The following is a 14,660-nucleotide window of genomic DNA, read 5'->3' as shown; positions in this document are numbered from 1 at the left end:
CTCTTGATCTTGGAGTCGTAGGTTTGAGCCCCATGTTGGGTGTAGAGATTACTTAAAAATAGAAACATCAGACTCTTTTTTTTTCTTTTAAAGATTTTATTTATTTATTCATGAGAGAGAGAGAGATAGGCAGAGACACAGGCAGAAGGAGAAGTAGGCTTCATGCAGGGAACCTGACGTGGGACTTGATCCTGGGACTCCAGGATCACGTCCCAGGCCAAAGGCAGGCGCTAAACTGCTGAGCCACCCAGGGATCCCCGAAGCATCAGACTCTTGATTTCAGCTCAGGTCTTGATCTCAGGGTCATGGGGTCAAGCCCTGGGTTGGGCTCCACACTGGACACGGAGCTTGCTCAAAAAAAAAAAAAAATCTTAAAGTAAATAAGGAATAAATAAATAGGTAAGTAAAATAAAAGTAGAAAGAACCTGTATATTAGTTTCTCTACTTCAACAATTATCTTATTTTACCTATTCCTCATACATAATGCCCCCTGCCCAGATTATATATAGTAAGGCAAATTCTGCTTCAGATGTAAATATGCCTTAGATGAAAATATGGTTTATTGCTCAGAAAAGTACCTCAGAATGCTGGTCTGACTAGACTGACTAGACCTAACTGACTAGGTCTTAACAATATGTGTACATTATGCCATTATTATATCTAATGAAATGAGTAAGAAGCCTTTAACATCATCTAATATGCAGCCCATTTTAAAATGTCCCCAGTTGACTCAAAAATGTTCTTTTGTAGTTGGGCTAGTACAAATTAAGATCCAGAGTCCGCCCATTAATTTGGTTTTTATACCTCTTAAATCTTTTTTTTTTCTCTATAATACTCACTCTGCTTCATCACCCCCCCACCCTTTTTCCATGCTGATAATTTGTTGGAGAAACTGAGTCATTTGCCCTTTAGAATGTGTTATATTTTCAGTTTAGTTGCTTGCTGCCTTGTGGTGTCATTTAATTGATGCCTGTGATACCCTGTATTGCCTATAAACTGGTAATTAGATGTACAGGCTTGATTAGATTCAAGTCCAGTTTTCTTTTTTTCTTTTTCCTTTTCTTTAAGATTTTATTTATTTTTAAGTAATCTCTACACCCAGTGTGGGGCTTGAACTCATAACCTTGAGATCAAGAGTCACATGCTTCACTCACTGAGCTAGCCAGGCGCCCCTCAAGTTCAGTTTTCTTGGCAAGAATATTTCATGGGTGGTGCTTTCTGTTGTGTCAGCATCCTAAGGCCCATAACATTTGGTTGCCCCATTTTTTGTGATGTTCAGGTTAATCAGTAGATCTGCAGGCTTGAGGGTTGTCCACCTCTCTTCCATTTGTGAAGTTTCCACCAGCCTCTCACCTAATGGTTTTAGCACCCATTGATGATTACTATCTAGATCCATGATTTCAATAAAAGGTACAGAATGGTGATTTTGTAGGGTTTTGGGGTTTTTGTTTTTTGGTTCTTTTTTTCAGTTCTTTTGCATTGTTTTGGGAGAATTCTAAAGAAAAGAATCTTCCCTTGTCAACTATACAAATGAAATACCATTTGTATAGAAAAGGCAGAATAAATGCTTGATTTCATTTTTCTTTATCAGTTTTCAGAGCAATGAGTTGGTGCCCTACCAGCCTCCTATGGTGACCAGTAAGATCTTTTTAGTATTACAGATTCCTGAGTTTTTATATATTTGATGTGTTGCAACCAAACGCAGTTATAATTCTTGTCCCATCTTAGGCCAGCAGAAGGCCCTACAGGATGGCTCCTGAGTCCTTCCAATCTGACCCTGTCTTTGGTGGTGTCCTTGCTTTCTGGTACAACCAGATGTCCCACCTCATCTTACATAATTCTTCCTTAGTCCTGGCATTAGCCATTTTTCCAAGCAGCCCTATTTCCTTTTAGTAGAAAATTGTGGTTCTACATTCTTGAACATTTGAGGTCAAGCTTTCTTTTCCCCTTCCCTAGTGCCTTTCTTTTAAGTTGCAAGGATGAAAGAAGCAGTAGCTTCTCCTACTCAAGGAATCTGTGTCTCTGACCCGTACCATACTATATCATAGAGCTCTATTTCTGAAATCCCATAAGCAGTATTCTTGTTGAGGGAAAGGGCCAGCAAGAAGATGCAAACTCTGGGCTGACTCACCTGTGAGAAGACTTGCAGGAGCATTTGAGAGCAAGAGCTCTGAAGCACCTACATAGTGGTTTAGTTCAGCCCCTCTCTTAGGCGTTCCTGGTCCGGTTTCTTGCCAGCGGATGATTCCTTTTGGGTTTTGGTAGGAGTCACTCTCTGGAAATCCACCTCTTATGGTAAACAGGATTCGTTATTTTCTCTCTTGAATGGTGTCAACGTGAGGTCATAGTCAATGCTTGAAATTGATATCTTGTTTTTCCTTACCTTTCATTTATAGGCCCCTAGGAAGAAAGCTAAGGGAAATAAGACTGAAATCCGCTTCAACCAGCTGGTCGAACAATATAAGCAGAAATTACTGAGACCTTCAAAAGGAGCACCTCTTGCAAAGAGGAGCAAATGGTTTGACAGTTGATAGTGGCAGCGGACTGGATAAGAAGCTGGATTCTTTGTCAAGCTTCCCTCTGAGGGAAAGACACCCCCTTTCCTCCCCAGTGTGCTGCCACTTTGTTGGGAGCTCCCCTGGGCTGCACACATTTGAACTTTGGGCCCTCCCCAGTGTGTGATTAGTGAACCACAAAGAGAAATCTCAGAAAAACATCATGATGTTTTTTTGTGTATTATCCAAGTTACTGTGTGAATTGTGTCTATAATTATTACCCATTCAGTCCTCTGTTTTAGAAATGGAAACAATTGCACGGAGGATTCTTGAGGGCTGAATTTTTAAGATGTATATTTTGTTAAGTGTCTCCTCTAAATGAGCTGTTTTGTGGCTTTTTAAATAAACTATTTCTCATTTCTAATAGATGTGAATCCTTTATTATTTATGAACATTTTTGACATTCCTAACATAGTTCTACATAATGCAGGAATTAAGTAAGAACAGAGAAAAATGATTTGCAACCTAATCTCTTCCCAGTAGAAGAGACTGGGAAAGTCATTGAGGTCAGTGCAGAAAGCAACACCTGATAACTGTTTGCCAGATGAGTGGGTTATTATGGGCAGTTGACTAGAAATCAGTTTGCAGTAGTCCCCTGTCACTAACCTAGCTGGTGATGACCCACATTTTCTCTCCTCAGATCTTAACAGTGGTAGGGGTTGGAGGGAGCAGTGAGCATCAGGCCTAGCCTTTAGCTTGTCTTGCTTTTACCTAATGGGTAGCCTTGAACCATAAATAGACTCTCTGAGCCTTAGTTTTCTCATTTGTAGAGTAAGAAATTGAACTAAAGTTTTTTTCTGATCCATTTTGGCTCTGCTCTTTTTCTAATTCATTCATTCTACTTCATACACTTTTTTTAAAACTCGGGATAGAGATGACTCACTACTTTCCAAAATTTTAGGGGAATCATAAAAGCTGGGAGGGATGGTAAATAAATATTAGAATCTAGATCCAAAAAAGATCATGATAGCCAGAAGGAATGGGCTGAATCTGATAAGATGAAAATCATTGGGAGTAATGTAAATTCCTTCACTTGAGTTCCAAAAACCCTTCTTCACAATTTCTGGTTGAAGAGTTTGAGTTGATTGAATTCACATTATGAAGGAACAGCGTGGCTGCCACACATGTAATAGGACTGTTAGGCTATAGTAGTAGAAATGGGATGTCACCAGGGAGTCAGCTGCTAGTACTCTGGGTTGGCCATACCACACCTATGAGATAAATGTCATGACCAAGTTGGTGAAGGAAATCAAAATGATAGATGGAAGCACAATTGGTCATGAGTTGGTTGATGTTGAAGTTGGTTGTAGGTAGATGGAGATTTATCATACTATTCTGTTTGCTTCCTTGGACATTTGAAATTTTCCATAATAAGAAGTTAGAAAGTTTAGAAAGTCAGATGAGTAACGGGGAAACTGGTCTGACTTGCCTGAGAAGGGAATTCTTGGGGTGTTATTAGCTGTTGGTAGAGCCTAGAAGGATATATGGAGGCAGAAGAGTAAAACTCACAAGGAATCAGATTTTGGGAGAACTTAAGTGTAGCTGTCAGAGAGACATGAGTCCCATCTCTGGAACAGCCCAAGTAGAGTAAGTCTGATATTGCCAGGGATTCCAGTGCTAGGGGATTGGGCTAGAGGAGGTCATAAGGACTGATCAGCTCAGTAATGTTTGGCCCCAGGGTGACCTGAAGCTGTGCTTTATGTCTTAGTCCCTGAGGCCCCTCCTCATCCTCTTTGTATTGTCCTTCATATGCTTGGTCCCAATGATGTCTGCTCCGGGCTCAATATGGTGGTGTTCCTCCAACAGGCAGAGCCCATGGTTCTGCAGCCCCTGTCACCTCTCCTGCTTGTCTCTATCCATCACTCCCTTTCTTACAGTTTGGCTGCCCAACCCTTCAATTCCTTCAACTCGACCACCTCAGAGGCTTTGTATTTGTTCCTTTCACCTGGAAAACTTTTCCCTCAGATCTTTTGCTTACCACTCAGATCTCCACTGACTGGTCACCCCTCCTGGAACTCTTTCCTGGTAAAGTAGGGCTCTTCATCCCCTCTTGTCTATCCTACCCCCATCACTGGAATCCTGTCACTTTGCTTATTTTCTCTCTAGTGCTCAGTCTATCCGAAGTTATTTGTTCTCCTAGTTAGAATGTATGCTTTGTGAGGGGAACTTGATATCTCATTGGTCCTGGAGATGCAGGACCTAGAATTGAACCTGGCACATAGTAGGTAATGAGTAAATGTTTTTTGAATGAAAAAAAAAATGGGCAAAGGAGGAAATAGTACTCAGTAGGTCAGAGAAAGAAGTGGGAATACAGCCCAGAGGTTTTGACTCTCTGGTCCAACCTGGTGCTATAGTAAATGATGCTCTCTTGAGAACCATTGCAACCCTAGGGATGTGACTGTTGAAATATCTTGGGGGGAATCAATGAATGCTCAAAAAAAATGTCCTTAATTGGCTTAAAAATGGATAAAGGAGAAACCATGAAAATATTTACTCTTCCTTGGGGAAGAACTAAAGGGCAGGGGCTCTATCTCCAGAGTTACCTTCAGACAGTATGACTTGGGGAGTTTGAAACATTCTTGCAACAGCTTGGTCACACATCTGTCCTAGGAGGCTCTGTACACTGCGGAGGGAGCAAGATACTTTATTAAGGTATACACAGACTCACGATCTACCACCACCTGCCTCTTAGCTAATCTGTCTTCTCTTGGCCAACTCTGCTCACCAGATACTTTTTTGGGGTGTACAAATATCTCTAAATTAACATTCAAAAATACATCTTAACATTTAGAATAGATAAAAATTGGTGTCGACTCAGATAGCTTTGCCATATTCTCTTAGATTCAAATGCTTCTGATAGCTTTAGCAACCTTGGAAAGTTATTGCTCAGTTCTTTTTAAAAGTGATAATGCAGACCAGTCATCCGCTTTCTCAACAACCAGATTCCTTATATGGTATTGTCCTTTGGGACACCTTATTGTGGCCTATCTGGGCAGCTCCACTTACCTTTGCCTTGGGAGTATTAATGCATAAGGGTTGTGCTCACTTCTACATGAAATGGAAATTTCATGAAATGGTATTTTCTGAATTAGAGGTACAGACTGCTTAGTTAAAAAACAATGACAATGACATCCAAGACCAAATGTCTTCAGTCAAACTGCCAAGTTTCAATAGCATCTTTCTGCTTGGTTATGGTAGCCTGGCTCAGATATCTTCCCTTTAAATAAAGAGTCTTAAGATTATATGCTATTTCTTAGCTTTTCTGGGGGACTACTTGGTAGTTTTGAGGAATCTGATCCAGGATGTACAGTTCTTTACTTTAGGCTCAGCCTGCAACAAACATGTTTACCTGTCTTGGAAGTAAGATCTGTAAACTTCTATTACAGAGTCAGGACATGTGAAATCATTTTTATTTTTTTAAGGTTTTCATTTTAATTCCAGTATAGTTAACATAAAGTGTTTTATTCATTTCAGGTGCACAATATAATGATTCAACAATTCTATGCATCATCACCACAAGCTTATCCCTTAATCCCCATCACCTGTTCCACCCTTTCCCTGCCTCCTCTCTGTTAACCATCAGATTGTTCTCTATAGTTAAGAGTCTGTTTCTGGTTTGTCTCCTTTTTTTCCTTTGCTCATTTGTTTCTTAAATTCACATATGAGTGAAATCATACGGTATTTGTCTTTCTCTGACTGACTTATTGCACTGAGCATAACACTCTCTAGATCCACCATGTTGGCAGATGGCAAGATTTCATTCTTTTCTATGGCTGAATGTGAATTTATTCTTTAAAATATTTCCAAACATCTTTTGGTGTGTTTTTGCCTTGAAAAGAGTTTTTCCAACTCAGAACCTCAAGGTAGAGAACGTCTTCTTACCATGTATTTGACCTTCAGTCATCTGAGGAAGCAGGAGGTCAAATATGCCAGAGTGAGTGCCAGCCACCTAGAATCTTCAGTCTTATGCCCTCTGATTGACTCAAGTAGCTACTTTTCTGCTTTATATCCCCATGACTCACTTTTTGAGACATGATTGACAGGCATCTGCCACCTCTGCCCATGCAACTTATAAAGTTCTGAAACTAATCTGCTCTATCATGGCAGTAGCTACATCATCAGACTGTGAGGATGCCCAAGATAGATTCATGTTTCAGTTTATTTCAGATGATGCTCACCTATGCTTTCTCCCACTAAGCCCTAACTAGTGCTTTAAGGGCCAGGATGAGGTTGTTTTGTTTCTCTTAGGCCAAAGAAACATTTTCAGACTTCCTTTGTCCAAGGTTGACTCAGTTAGAAGTTACCCACATGTGTTATCTTATTTTGGTTCTCTCATTCTTGTTCTGATGCCTCTTCCTTACCAGGATTAATTGTAGAACCTGAGACAGTTGATTGGGGTGCTATTCAGTGGCCCAGCCATGTGTGAGTTATAGGTACATCTGCAATTGCTTTGGCTTCTGAACTAGTGTTTGGCTCTATCTAGGCTTCTGTGCTTGAGAAAGAATATACTGGGAGGAATATGAAAGATACAAGACTGAGACTGGTAACTAATTCTGGGAAGCAAACTGCAGAGTCACCAGAAAACCTTTGGACCACCCACAAACAGAGCATCTTTTGATAGATGGCTAATCCAGTTTTCCTTAGACTTGTCCATGCTGCCCAGAGCCTTCTCCATTTATCAGACATCACTGCTGCAGAGTCATCCCAAAACCCTTTCACTGGCCATTTGACAGAAGGAAAATCCTTCCTGCCCTTGAGGGCAGGAACTATATTTCACACTTTTCTACATACTCTGCAATATGTAATAATGATTTACACATAGGAGTTCATTTCATTCTGTTGAACTCACCGAAGGCCATCTGTTTCAGGGCTTAGCTGGGCTTATAGAGGACAACAGAGTCATTTCCCGAGTGAGGTATGTGAAAGGGCCCCAAATACAAAGTGATAGAAGAATAAACTGCTAGTCGTGGTCCCTTGAGCACACCACCTGTGTTGTTTTTACTGTTCCTTGTCCAGATTGGTTCATCCCTCCTTTCCACTGGTGTGCTATCCAGCATTCAAGTTCAAGCAGATTTCTCCCTGGCGACCCTACCCAAACCTTAGGAAAAGGTTTCCTTGCAATCCCTCCCTCAGTCCCTGACATTCACTAGTTGGCATCCACTGACAGAGCATATGCTACTGTGGCTCACTTGTCATTTCCTTAGGTCTTGCCTCCCCAAGGAGACTGAGCCACTGGCAGCAGGAACTTGCTCCCAGTAATCCCAGCCCCAGGGACATGGCTAACCTGAGAGATTGATTGTGGAGGATGATGAAGATGGGGGATATGCCAACAGTCATCTGTGGCAGTGACCTCTCCCCAACCTGTCATTTTCTTTTTGCTTAGCCTCGTTTATAGCAGGTACTCAATAAATGTCAGTTCCTCCCCCTCATTTTCTCCTGCTCTTCTTCCCTGCACTATTGTCTGGGCTTCAGCCCACCAGCAACTCCTCTCACATGCTGTTTGGTCTGCCTTATGGCCTGAACCCATCTTGTGCCTATCCCTGTCTGCCTGAGGGACTCCCAGCCCTCATGCATTCGGCTGGATATTAAAGGCTCTTTGTACAAAAACCTAGTTGTAAGACATGGATTCTCAGGTGTCTCCCACTCTCAACCTCTCCATTTTCCCCTCCTTTTCCTCTCTCCTGGGTTGATACTCCATTGTCTATAGGCACTTTTCAACCAAAAGGTACTCAGATGCTGTGCTTTGAGGAGGTTTTCCTTTGGAGAAAAGATTCCATGTCAGATCCACGTTGAGGAAGACCTTGTCATGGCACTTGGCACCTTAGATGGAGAGAGATCCAGAACATTGTTCTTTTCCTATTTGCAATGAGAGGATGGAAGTCTAGTGTACCCTTCTAATAAAACGATGTGCTATCATGACATAATAAGAAATATATATGTGGTATTTGTCTCCTTATCTTGGCACAGAGCTCCCAAAACCTTTGGAATTCCCTGTGAAGAGAGCAATAAAGGTGTCTTTTGTTAATGAGGTGATTTTTGGATGCATCTAAGGATGGGGGCTGGTTGCCAGAACAGCCAACCCTGTGACTGGAGGCTCAAGATTGAGTTCAGTCGTCAGTAGCCAATGATTTAGTCATTCAGGCCTAGTAATGAAGCCTCCATTAAAACCCCAAAGGGTGGGTTTTGGAGAGCTTCCAGGTCAGTGAACACAGGTAGATTAGGGGAGAGTAGTGCTATCCGGAAAGGTCAGGGAAGCTCTGCACCTTTTCCCAATACCTTGCCCGAAGCTTCTTTCCTGTCTGGCTGTTCCTGAGTTCTATCCTTTTATAATAAACTAGTAATCTAGTCAGTAAAATGTTTCTGTAAATTCCATGAGCCACTCTAGCAAATTAATCAAACTCAAGGAGGGGGTTGTTGGAACCTCTGATCTTATAGCCAGTTGGTCAGAAACACAGGTAACAACCTGAATTTGTGATTGGCATCTAAAGAGGCCAGAAGCAGAGGCAGGCTTGTAAGATTGAACCTTTAAGCTGTGGAATCTGACGTTATCTCCAGGCAGATAATGTCAACGTTGAATTGTAGGACACCCAAGCTGGTGTCAGAGAATTGCTTAGTCTGAGGAAAAACCCCTACATCAGACTTGGGTGCAGAATTGTATCTGGTTTCAGAATTATAGACAATACAGACAATAACTTGTAAAAGCACCCCAACGAACATCCCTGCCCCAGCAGCAGAGCGGCTATCAATTGCCAAGTAGGTGAGGCTGTCCAGCCCTCATAACACCACCAACCAGCTGTGCAGGAGGGTTCTGGGGGGAGGGGGGGCAAAGCAGGCCTGTGTTCCTTCAGAGTTGGATAACTCCACAAATAAATGAGGAAGAATGGAGAGACAGAGTACTTTGGCTCCTACCAGGCCAGTAGTGTCCACTGGAAGTCCAAAAGCAGCCTCCCTCATCTCATCAGATCCCAGGCCCACCTTATGTGGTGGGCAGATTGGAGGCTACGATATCCATTTCAGAGATGGGGCAAACAGGGAAGGTGGCACTGAGTGAGGCTGGAATACCAGCCCAGGTCTCCTGACTCCCAGGCCAGAGCTCTGTCTTTTGTTTTGTTTTGTTTTGTTTTAAAGATTTTATTTATTTATTTGAGACAGCATGAGAGCAGGGGGAGAGGCGGAGAGAGAAGCAGACTCCCCACGGAGCCGGAACCTGCCATGGGGCTCGATCCCAGGACCCCCGGGGTCATTACCTGAGCCGAAGGCAGATGCTCAACCGACTGAACCACCCAGGTACCCCCAGTGCTCTGTCCTCATTTCTGTTGCCATGTTACCTGCATCGTGCCCATCGTCACTTTTCCCCATTTGCCTGAGAGTTTCCGGAAGGAGTATGGGTTTCCCTTGTCCTGTGTGTCACCACATCCTTGATGATTCCCAGAAAAGCCTCTAGCTGTTGAGAGGGTTAGGGCCACAGTCATGGGTTCTAGATCGTTAAAGAGAAAACCACAGGCCGCAAATGGTGTCTCTTAGGCCAAGTCACCAAACCCCAGCTTAATGCCTAATCAAACTGCGGATTCAGTCTCCCCGCAAGAGATATAAACCTTAGCCTGTCAATCAGGAACTTTCTCATAAGCACCAATGAAGTCATCTGTCACACTGAAGCCCCCCAACCCCTCAAAGGAAAATGAGGTGATCTACCTAATAAGACCCCCTGGCCTTTTACCTAAGGGAAGGTGACTTTTCCTTTCTTTTCTCTTGCTAATAACTTTCTTTCTCCACCCTCTAAAAAATCCCCCCCCCCTTTTTTTTTCACAGAGAGAGAGAGAGAGAGGCAGAGACACAGGCAGAGGGAGAAGCAGGCTCCATGCACCGGGAGCCCGATGTGGGATTCGATCCCGGGTTTCCAGGATCGCGCCGTGGGCCAAAGGCAGGCACTAAACCGCTGCGCCACCCAGGGATCCCCAAAAACCTCCCATTTTGTACATACAGCTCCTCGCAGCTCCCCCCTACTTTAGCATGCCTAGCATCTCCCACTAGATGGGATGCTGCCCTATTCATGAGTTGCTTAATAAAGTCAATTAGCTCTTCAAATACTCTCAGTTGAATTTTGTTTTCTTTTTTAACAGTGTAAGTAGTGGAGTGTGGGCAGTAGAGTAGCAGAGCTGGGGGCTGCCCCTCAATTTCAGCCACCCTCCCTCACCTGTAGAGGAGGTGAGTGGGGGTATCCTCCAACCTCTCCTGGCATCAGGCTTTTCTCCTGATTGGAATAAGAACACAAAGGAAAAATTTCTTCCTTCTTTTTCCTCCTGACCCTTTCCAGAGGGGTTTGGGGGGTGGGGGCAGGCTGGCTGAGTGTTGGAGAAGCTGATGAAGCTTGCCTGAGGAACCTGGGTCTGGCTGTGACAAGTGCAGAGTAGCATCGTGACACCCTCCCCACTAACCCCCCACCCCCACCCCACTTCCCGCCACGGGAGCTGGGCCTGGGCGCTGCTCCTTTCATGTGACAGCCAGCTCTGCGGGGCGGCCTGCTTTCTCAGAGCTTTGCTTACTCTCACCTCAGGTGTTCTTCACAACAGTCCTGGCTGAGGTCATCGGAGGGGCAATGGGTCCTACGCCTCGCAGCTGGTGGCAACTGGATGACTCTCTTAAGATCCCCTGGCCACCAGAGTTGCAACCAGAGCAGGGCTCCGACCTGGCCCAGAGCTGTCTCTGGGGCCTATTTAAGGAACTGTCTTGTATTTCAAAACACTCTTTGCCGGATACATTAAATGTTTTTAGGATAAAAAATGGTTTCTCTTTTTCAAATTATGTGGCAAGAAAAGAAAGGACACTCTCACACGTTCTTTGGATGGCAGCAAAACCTTTTAAAACCTCTTCTATGTCATCTATAATGCCAAATTTTGATGATAAACTTTGACTTAAAAGTGAAGTCCTTTGCTTCACCACCTCCTTCCCCCCAGGGCAAAAGAAAGGAGCCATCCCAGATTTTTATAGTTGCTCTGCCTCTCCTCTCCTTCTCTCTCCCTCTCCAGTGCTACCAGAAGCAGAAAGTACTCATATACATCAAAATAGATGAAAAGAGTTTGAGCAGTGAATGCATTTACTTTATGATTTCCTCCTTACCTTGGCTTTGTGTTTCTGAAAGGGTGGATTGGCTCTACTTGATTTGCTGATGGCCTTTCCTGGAATTCTGCAGACATCTTCAGTTCCCCTGGAGGTCAAATTATGGCTATTTATTTTCCATAGTCATGGAAGTCTCTGGGGAAGAGCCATGGCAATTTGACAAGGACTATTAAAGGGACATTAGGATTGAAGTGGCTGCTCAGGAAGTCACACACACCCTTGCTCCCTGTCTGTGGGGACAGCTGCCAGCCGGGCTCTCCTTTGCTTCCTGTTCTCGTACTCTTCGCAAGAGGATGAGTGCTCTAAACTCAAATATAATAGTTCACAATAGCAGCTAACAATTCCCTAGCACTTAGGCCTGTGCTAAATTATCCCACTGAGCAAACGCTTATCCCATCCCTAACCCTGCACCCAGAGCTCAGATGAAGACGACAGAAGGGAAAGCCATGTAGGTAGCTATGCAGGAGGTCCCTTTGCCCTCTGCTTGCAGACCTTCTGGGAAGGAAACTCACCACCTGCACCAAGCATCTCATGCATTTCCACATGGCTTGGAATATATATCCCAGACTGGGGCTAATTAGCTGAGTCACTCCCCTCTGTACACCCAGAGTGCCTGTGGATCCCTCAGTGGCACCACTGCAAGTCTATTTCTGGGCCTGTCCTCCCTGCTGGGGTACAGCTGCAGGAGGGTGGGTGGGGTGGGGTGTCTTTCCCTCTGTCTGCCCAGCAACTGGAGTATATTTAGTAGAGAGCAGGTACTTAAATGGGTGCAGCTAGAACTATCAACAGGGGAAGGCCCCCCATGGTGAGTCAGGGTGCCCAAACTTTCCAGGAAGCAGAAATGTTCTCAGGGGCAGGGCCCACATGGCTCCCGGGAACCTGCCACAGGCCCTCTGGGTTTTGAGCCTCTCGGTGAGGTTTAGGCAATGTAGGGTTTAAACAAGGGACTAGTTTCCTTCCCCATGGAGGCAGTAAAGGATCTGAGCTGTTCCAGTAAGGTGGGGAACAAAAGAAGGAAAATCTCCTAAGAGATTCCAAGTTCTGGGGGGTAAGAAGCACCACCAGAGCCATGCAGGGCCAGGAGGGTCCTTAGCAGCACTGATGGGCAGGGAAGAGAGTGGGGCTGCGCCTCTCGATGTGAAGCTTGCCCTCAGCCTTTGTTTGCAGCCCATCTCCCCAGGAGGCTTCAATGACACAGGATAAGGCCAAGGGACAAGAGGATGACCTTGGACAAGTCACTCAGACCCTCCAGTCTTCTCTCTGCTCCTCTGTAGAGGTGATAAAGTCTGCTTTGCAGAACTGTTGGTGCGTGCTGAATGGAAAGCGTTGTGAAGGAGTGGGGGACATCCTGGATCAGGGCCAGCAGTCTCTAGGGGGCGGGAGCAAGGGGCTCTGTGATGCCTTTTGCACCCAGTGTCTGGGTAAATTCACAGAAAGGGGGAGAAAAAAAAAAAAAAGGAAGGGGGAGAAAGGATGATTGTCCTAGAAGGGTTTGCCGCCACCACCAGATGACTGGCTAATTGCCACCTCTCTACTGCCTGGGGTGAAGGAGCCCACCCTGTCCTCAAGGGTAGGAGCATGGCACTGGCTCCATTTCGGCCTCTGCAGGGAGACCCAGACTCGGGGACGAGGCTCTGCTCCCAGGGCAACGTGCCCAACCTTCCCTTCTTCCCCATAAAACTGCAGGGAGAACGGTCTGTCTTGTGTCCATGTTTTACCTGGCTCTGCCATCGAAAGATGGAGTGCTGCGAGAAGACAACAGATAAGGGACACCCGGGCCACCACACTTCCTCCTTCACCTCTGGCAATCATTGCTAACTGATCATGACACTCCCGCCACCCAGCCCAGACTGGACCTCAGCATCTTTTCAACACAACAGTCTAGGCGACCTCACCTAACAACTGGAGTTGGCATGCAAGGTGAAATCTTCTTGCCAATTTTGCGATAAGGGAACGGGCTTCTTTGCCAAAATGTAACACAGTATTAATAACTGCTTCTTATTGGGTTCTTGTTGTATTCCAGGCATCTTGTTAAAGGGTTTGTGGGATTAGCGGCTTTAATCCTCACAAGGTCAGGAGGTGGATGCTATTAGTGTGCTGATTTAATGATGAAATGAGACACAAGATAGACGGCACCTGCCTGCACTCCACAAGTGTTAACTGGGACCCGCCTTCCCGCCAGGTACTCCTGCAGATGCTGCAGAGGGAGGGCACTGAAGAGAATTCAGTTCCCCTGGCTTGGAGCTCACATTCTAGGAACCAAGCCCTGTTTCCCCCTCGCCGGATGTCTGATCCAAGGTTCTCACCCTGCTCTGCTCAGAGCCCTTGGAGAACGGGCAGAGAAGAACCCAGAAGCCAGAGCTTCTGGTCGGAAGGGGCTTGCATGGTCCTTGAGAGGTTCATGTCCAGAGATTGTGCCTCCACCTTGAGCCTCTTTCAAAGCATCCACCAGCATTATACCCAGGAAATTTGGGCTTCAAGGGGAAGTTGAGAAAGGGCTTATATTAATTTCCTAGGGCTACCATAACAAAGTACTACAAGCTGGATGGTTTAAAATTACAGATATTTATTGTCTCCAGTTCTGGAGGCTAGAAGTCCAAAATCAAGGTGTTAGCAAGGTTGATTCCTTCTGAGGGACATTCTGTTCTTTGCCTCTTCTAGCTTCTGACATTTGCTGGGAATCCCCAGCATTGACACGCCTTGGTCCAAGATGCCTTATTCCAATCTCCACCTTGGCATCACTCGGCTGCCTTCTCCTTGTGTGTGTGTCTTCACTTGGCATTCTCCTTTGTGTGTATGTGTCAGTGTCCAAATTTCTCTCTTCTTATGAGAACACCTGTCATATTGGATTAGGGCCCACCCTGATGACATCACAACTTGATTACATCTGCAAAGACCTTATTTCCAAAGAAAGTCACATTTTAAAGTCATAACCCCTAACCAGGCCTTAGGACTTCAGTGTATTTTTCTGAGCAACACAAATCAACC

General features: G+C 44.8%; 1 protein-coding gene and 2 long non-coding RNA genes across 5 annotated transcripts in view; 1 reads left to right on the top strand and 2 right to left on the bottom strand.

Annotated features, from left to right (window-relative positions):
• RBM28 (RNA binding motif protein 28) overlaps nucleotides 1-2,919 on the top strand; it is a 31,044-nt gene extending 28,125 nt beyond the window's left edge. For all 3 annotated transcript variants that reach the window (XM_072784468.1, XM_072784467.1, XM_072784466.1), the window contains exon 19: nucleotides 2,397-2,919. In XM_072784468.1, the coding sequence (XP_072640569.1) occupies nucleotides 2,397-2,531 (135 nt within the window). In that variant the 3' untranslated portion in view covers nucleotides 2,532-2,919. The remainder of the gene's footprint in view (nucleotides 1-2,396) is intronic.
• On the bottom strand, nucleotides 76-2,320 carry LOC140609211 (uncharacterized). Its single transcript, XR_012011144.1, has 2 exons — nucleotides 2,132-2,320; nucleotides 76-347 (listed from the first exon to the last, which is right to left on the bottom strand). It is a non-coding gene; the product is annotated as an uncharacterized lncRNA (long non-coding RNA).
• Nucleotides 2,920-5,097: 2,178 nt separating the features above from the next.
• On the bottom strand, nucleotides 5,098-11,902 carry LOC140609209 (uncharacterized). Its single transcript, XR_012011143.1, has 3 exons — nucleotides 11,673-11,902; nucleotides 9,884-10,032; nucleotides 5,098-5,178 (listed from the first exon to the last, which is right to left on the bottom strand). It is a non-coding gene; the product is annotated as an uncharacterized lncRNA (long non-coding RNA).
• Between the last annotated feature and the right edge of the window lie 2,758 nt (nucleotides 11,903-14,660).

This window comes from Canis lupus, chromosome 18 (genome assembly GCF_048164855.1).
Source record: "Canis lupus baileyi chromosome 18, mCanLup2.hap1, whole genome shotgun sequence".
Taxonomy (NCBI): Eukaryota; Metazoa; Chordata; class Mammalia; order Carnivora; family Canidae; genus Canis; species Canis lupus.
The sequence above is the reverse complement of the archived record's forward strand: the minus strand, read 5'-3'. Positions and strand labels throughout refer to the sequence as shown.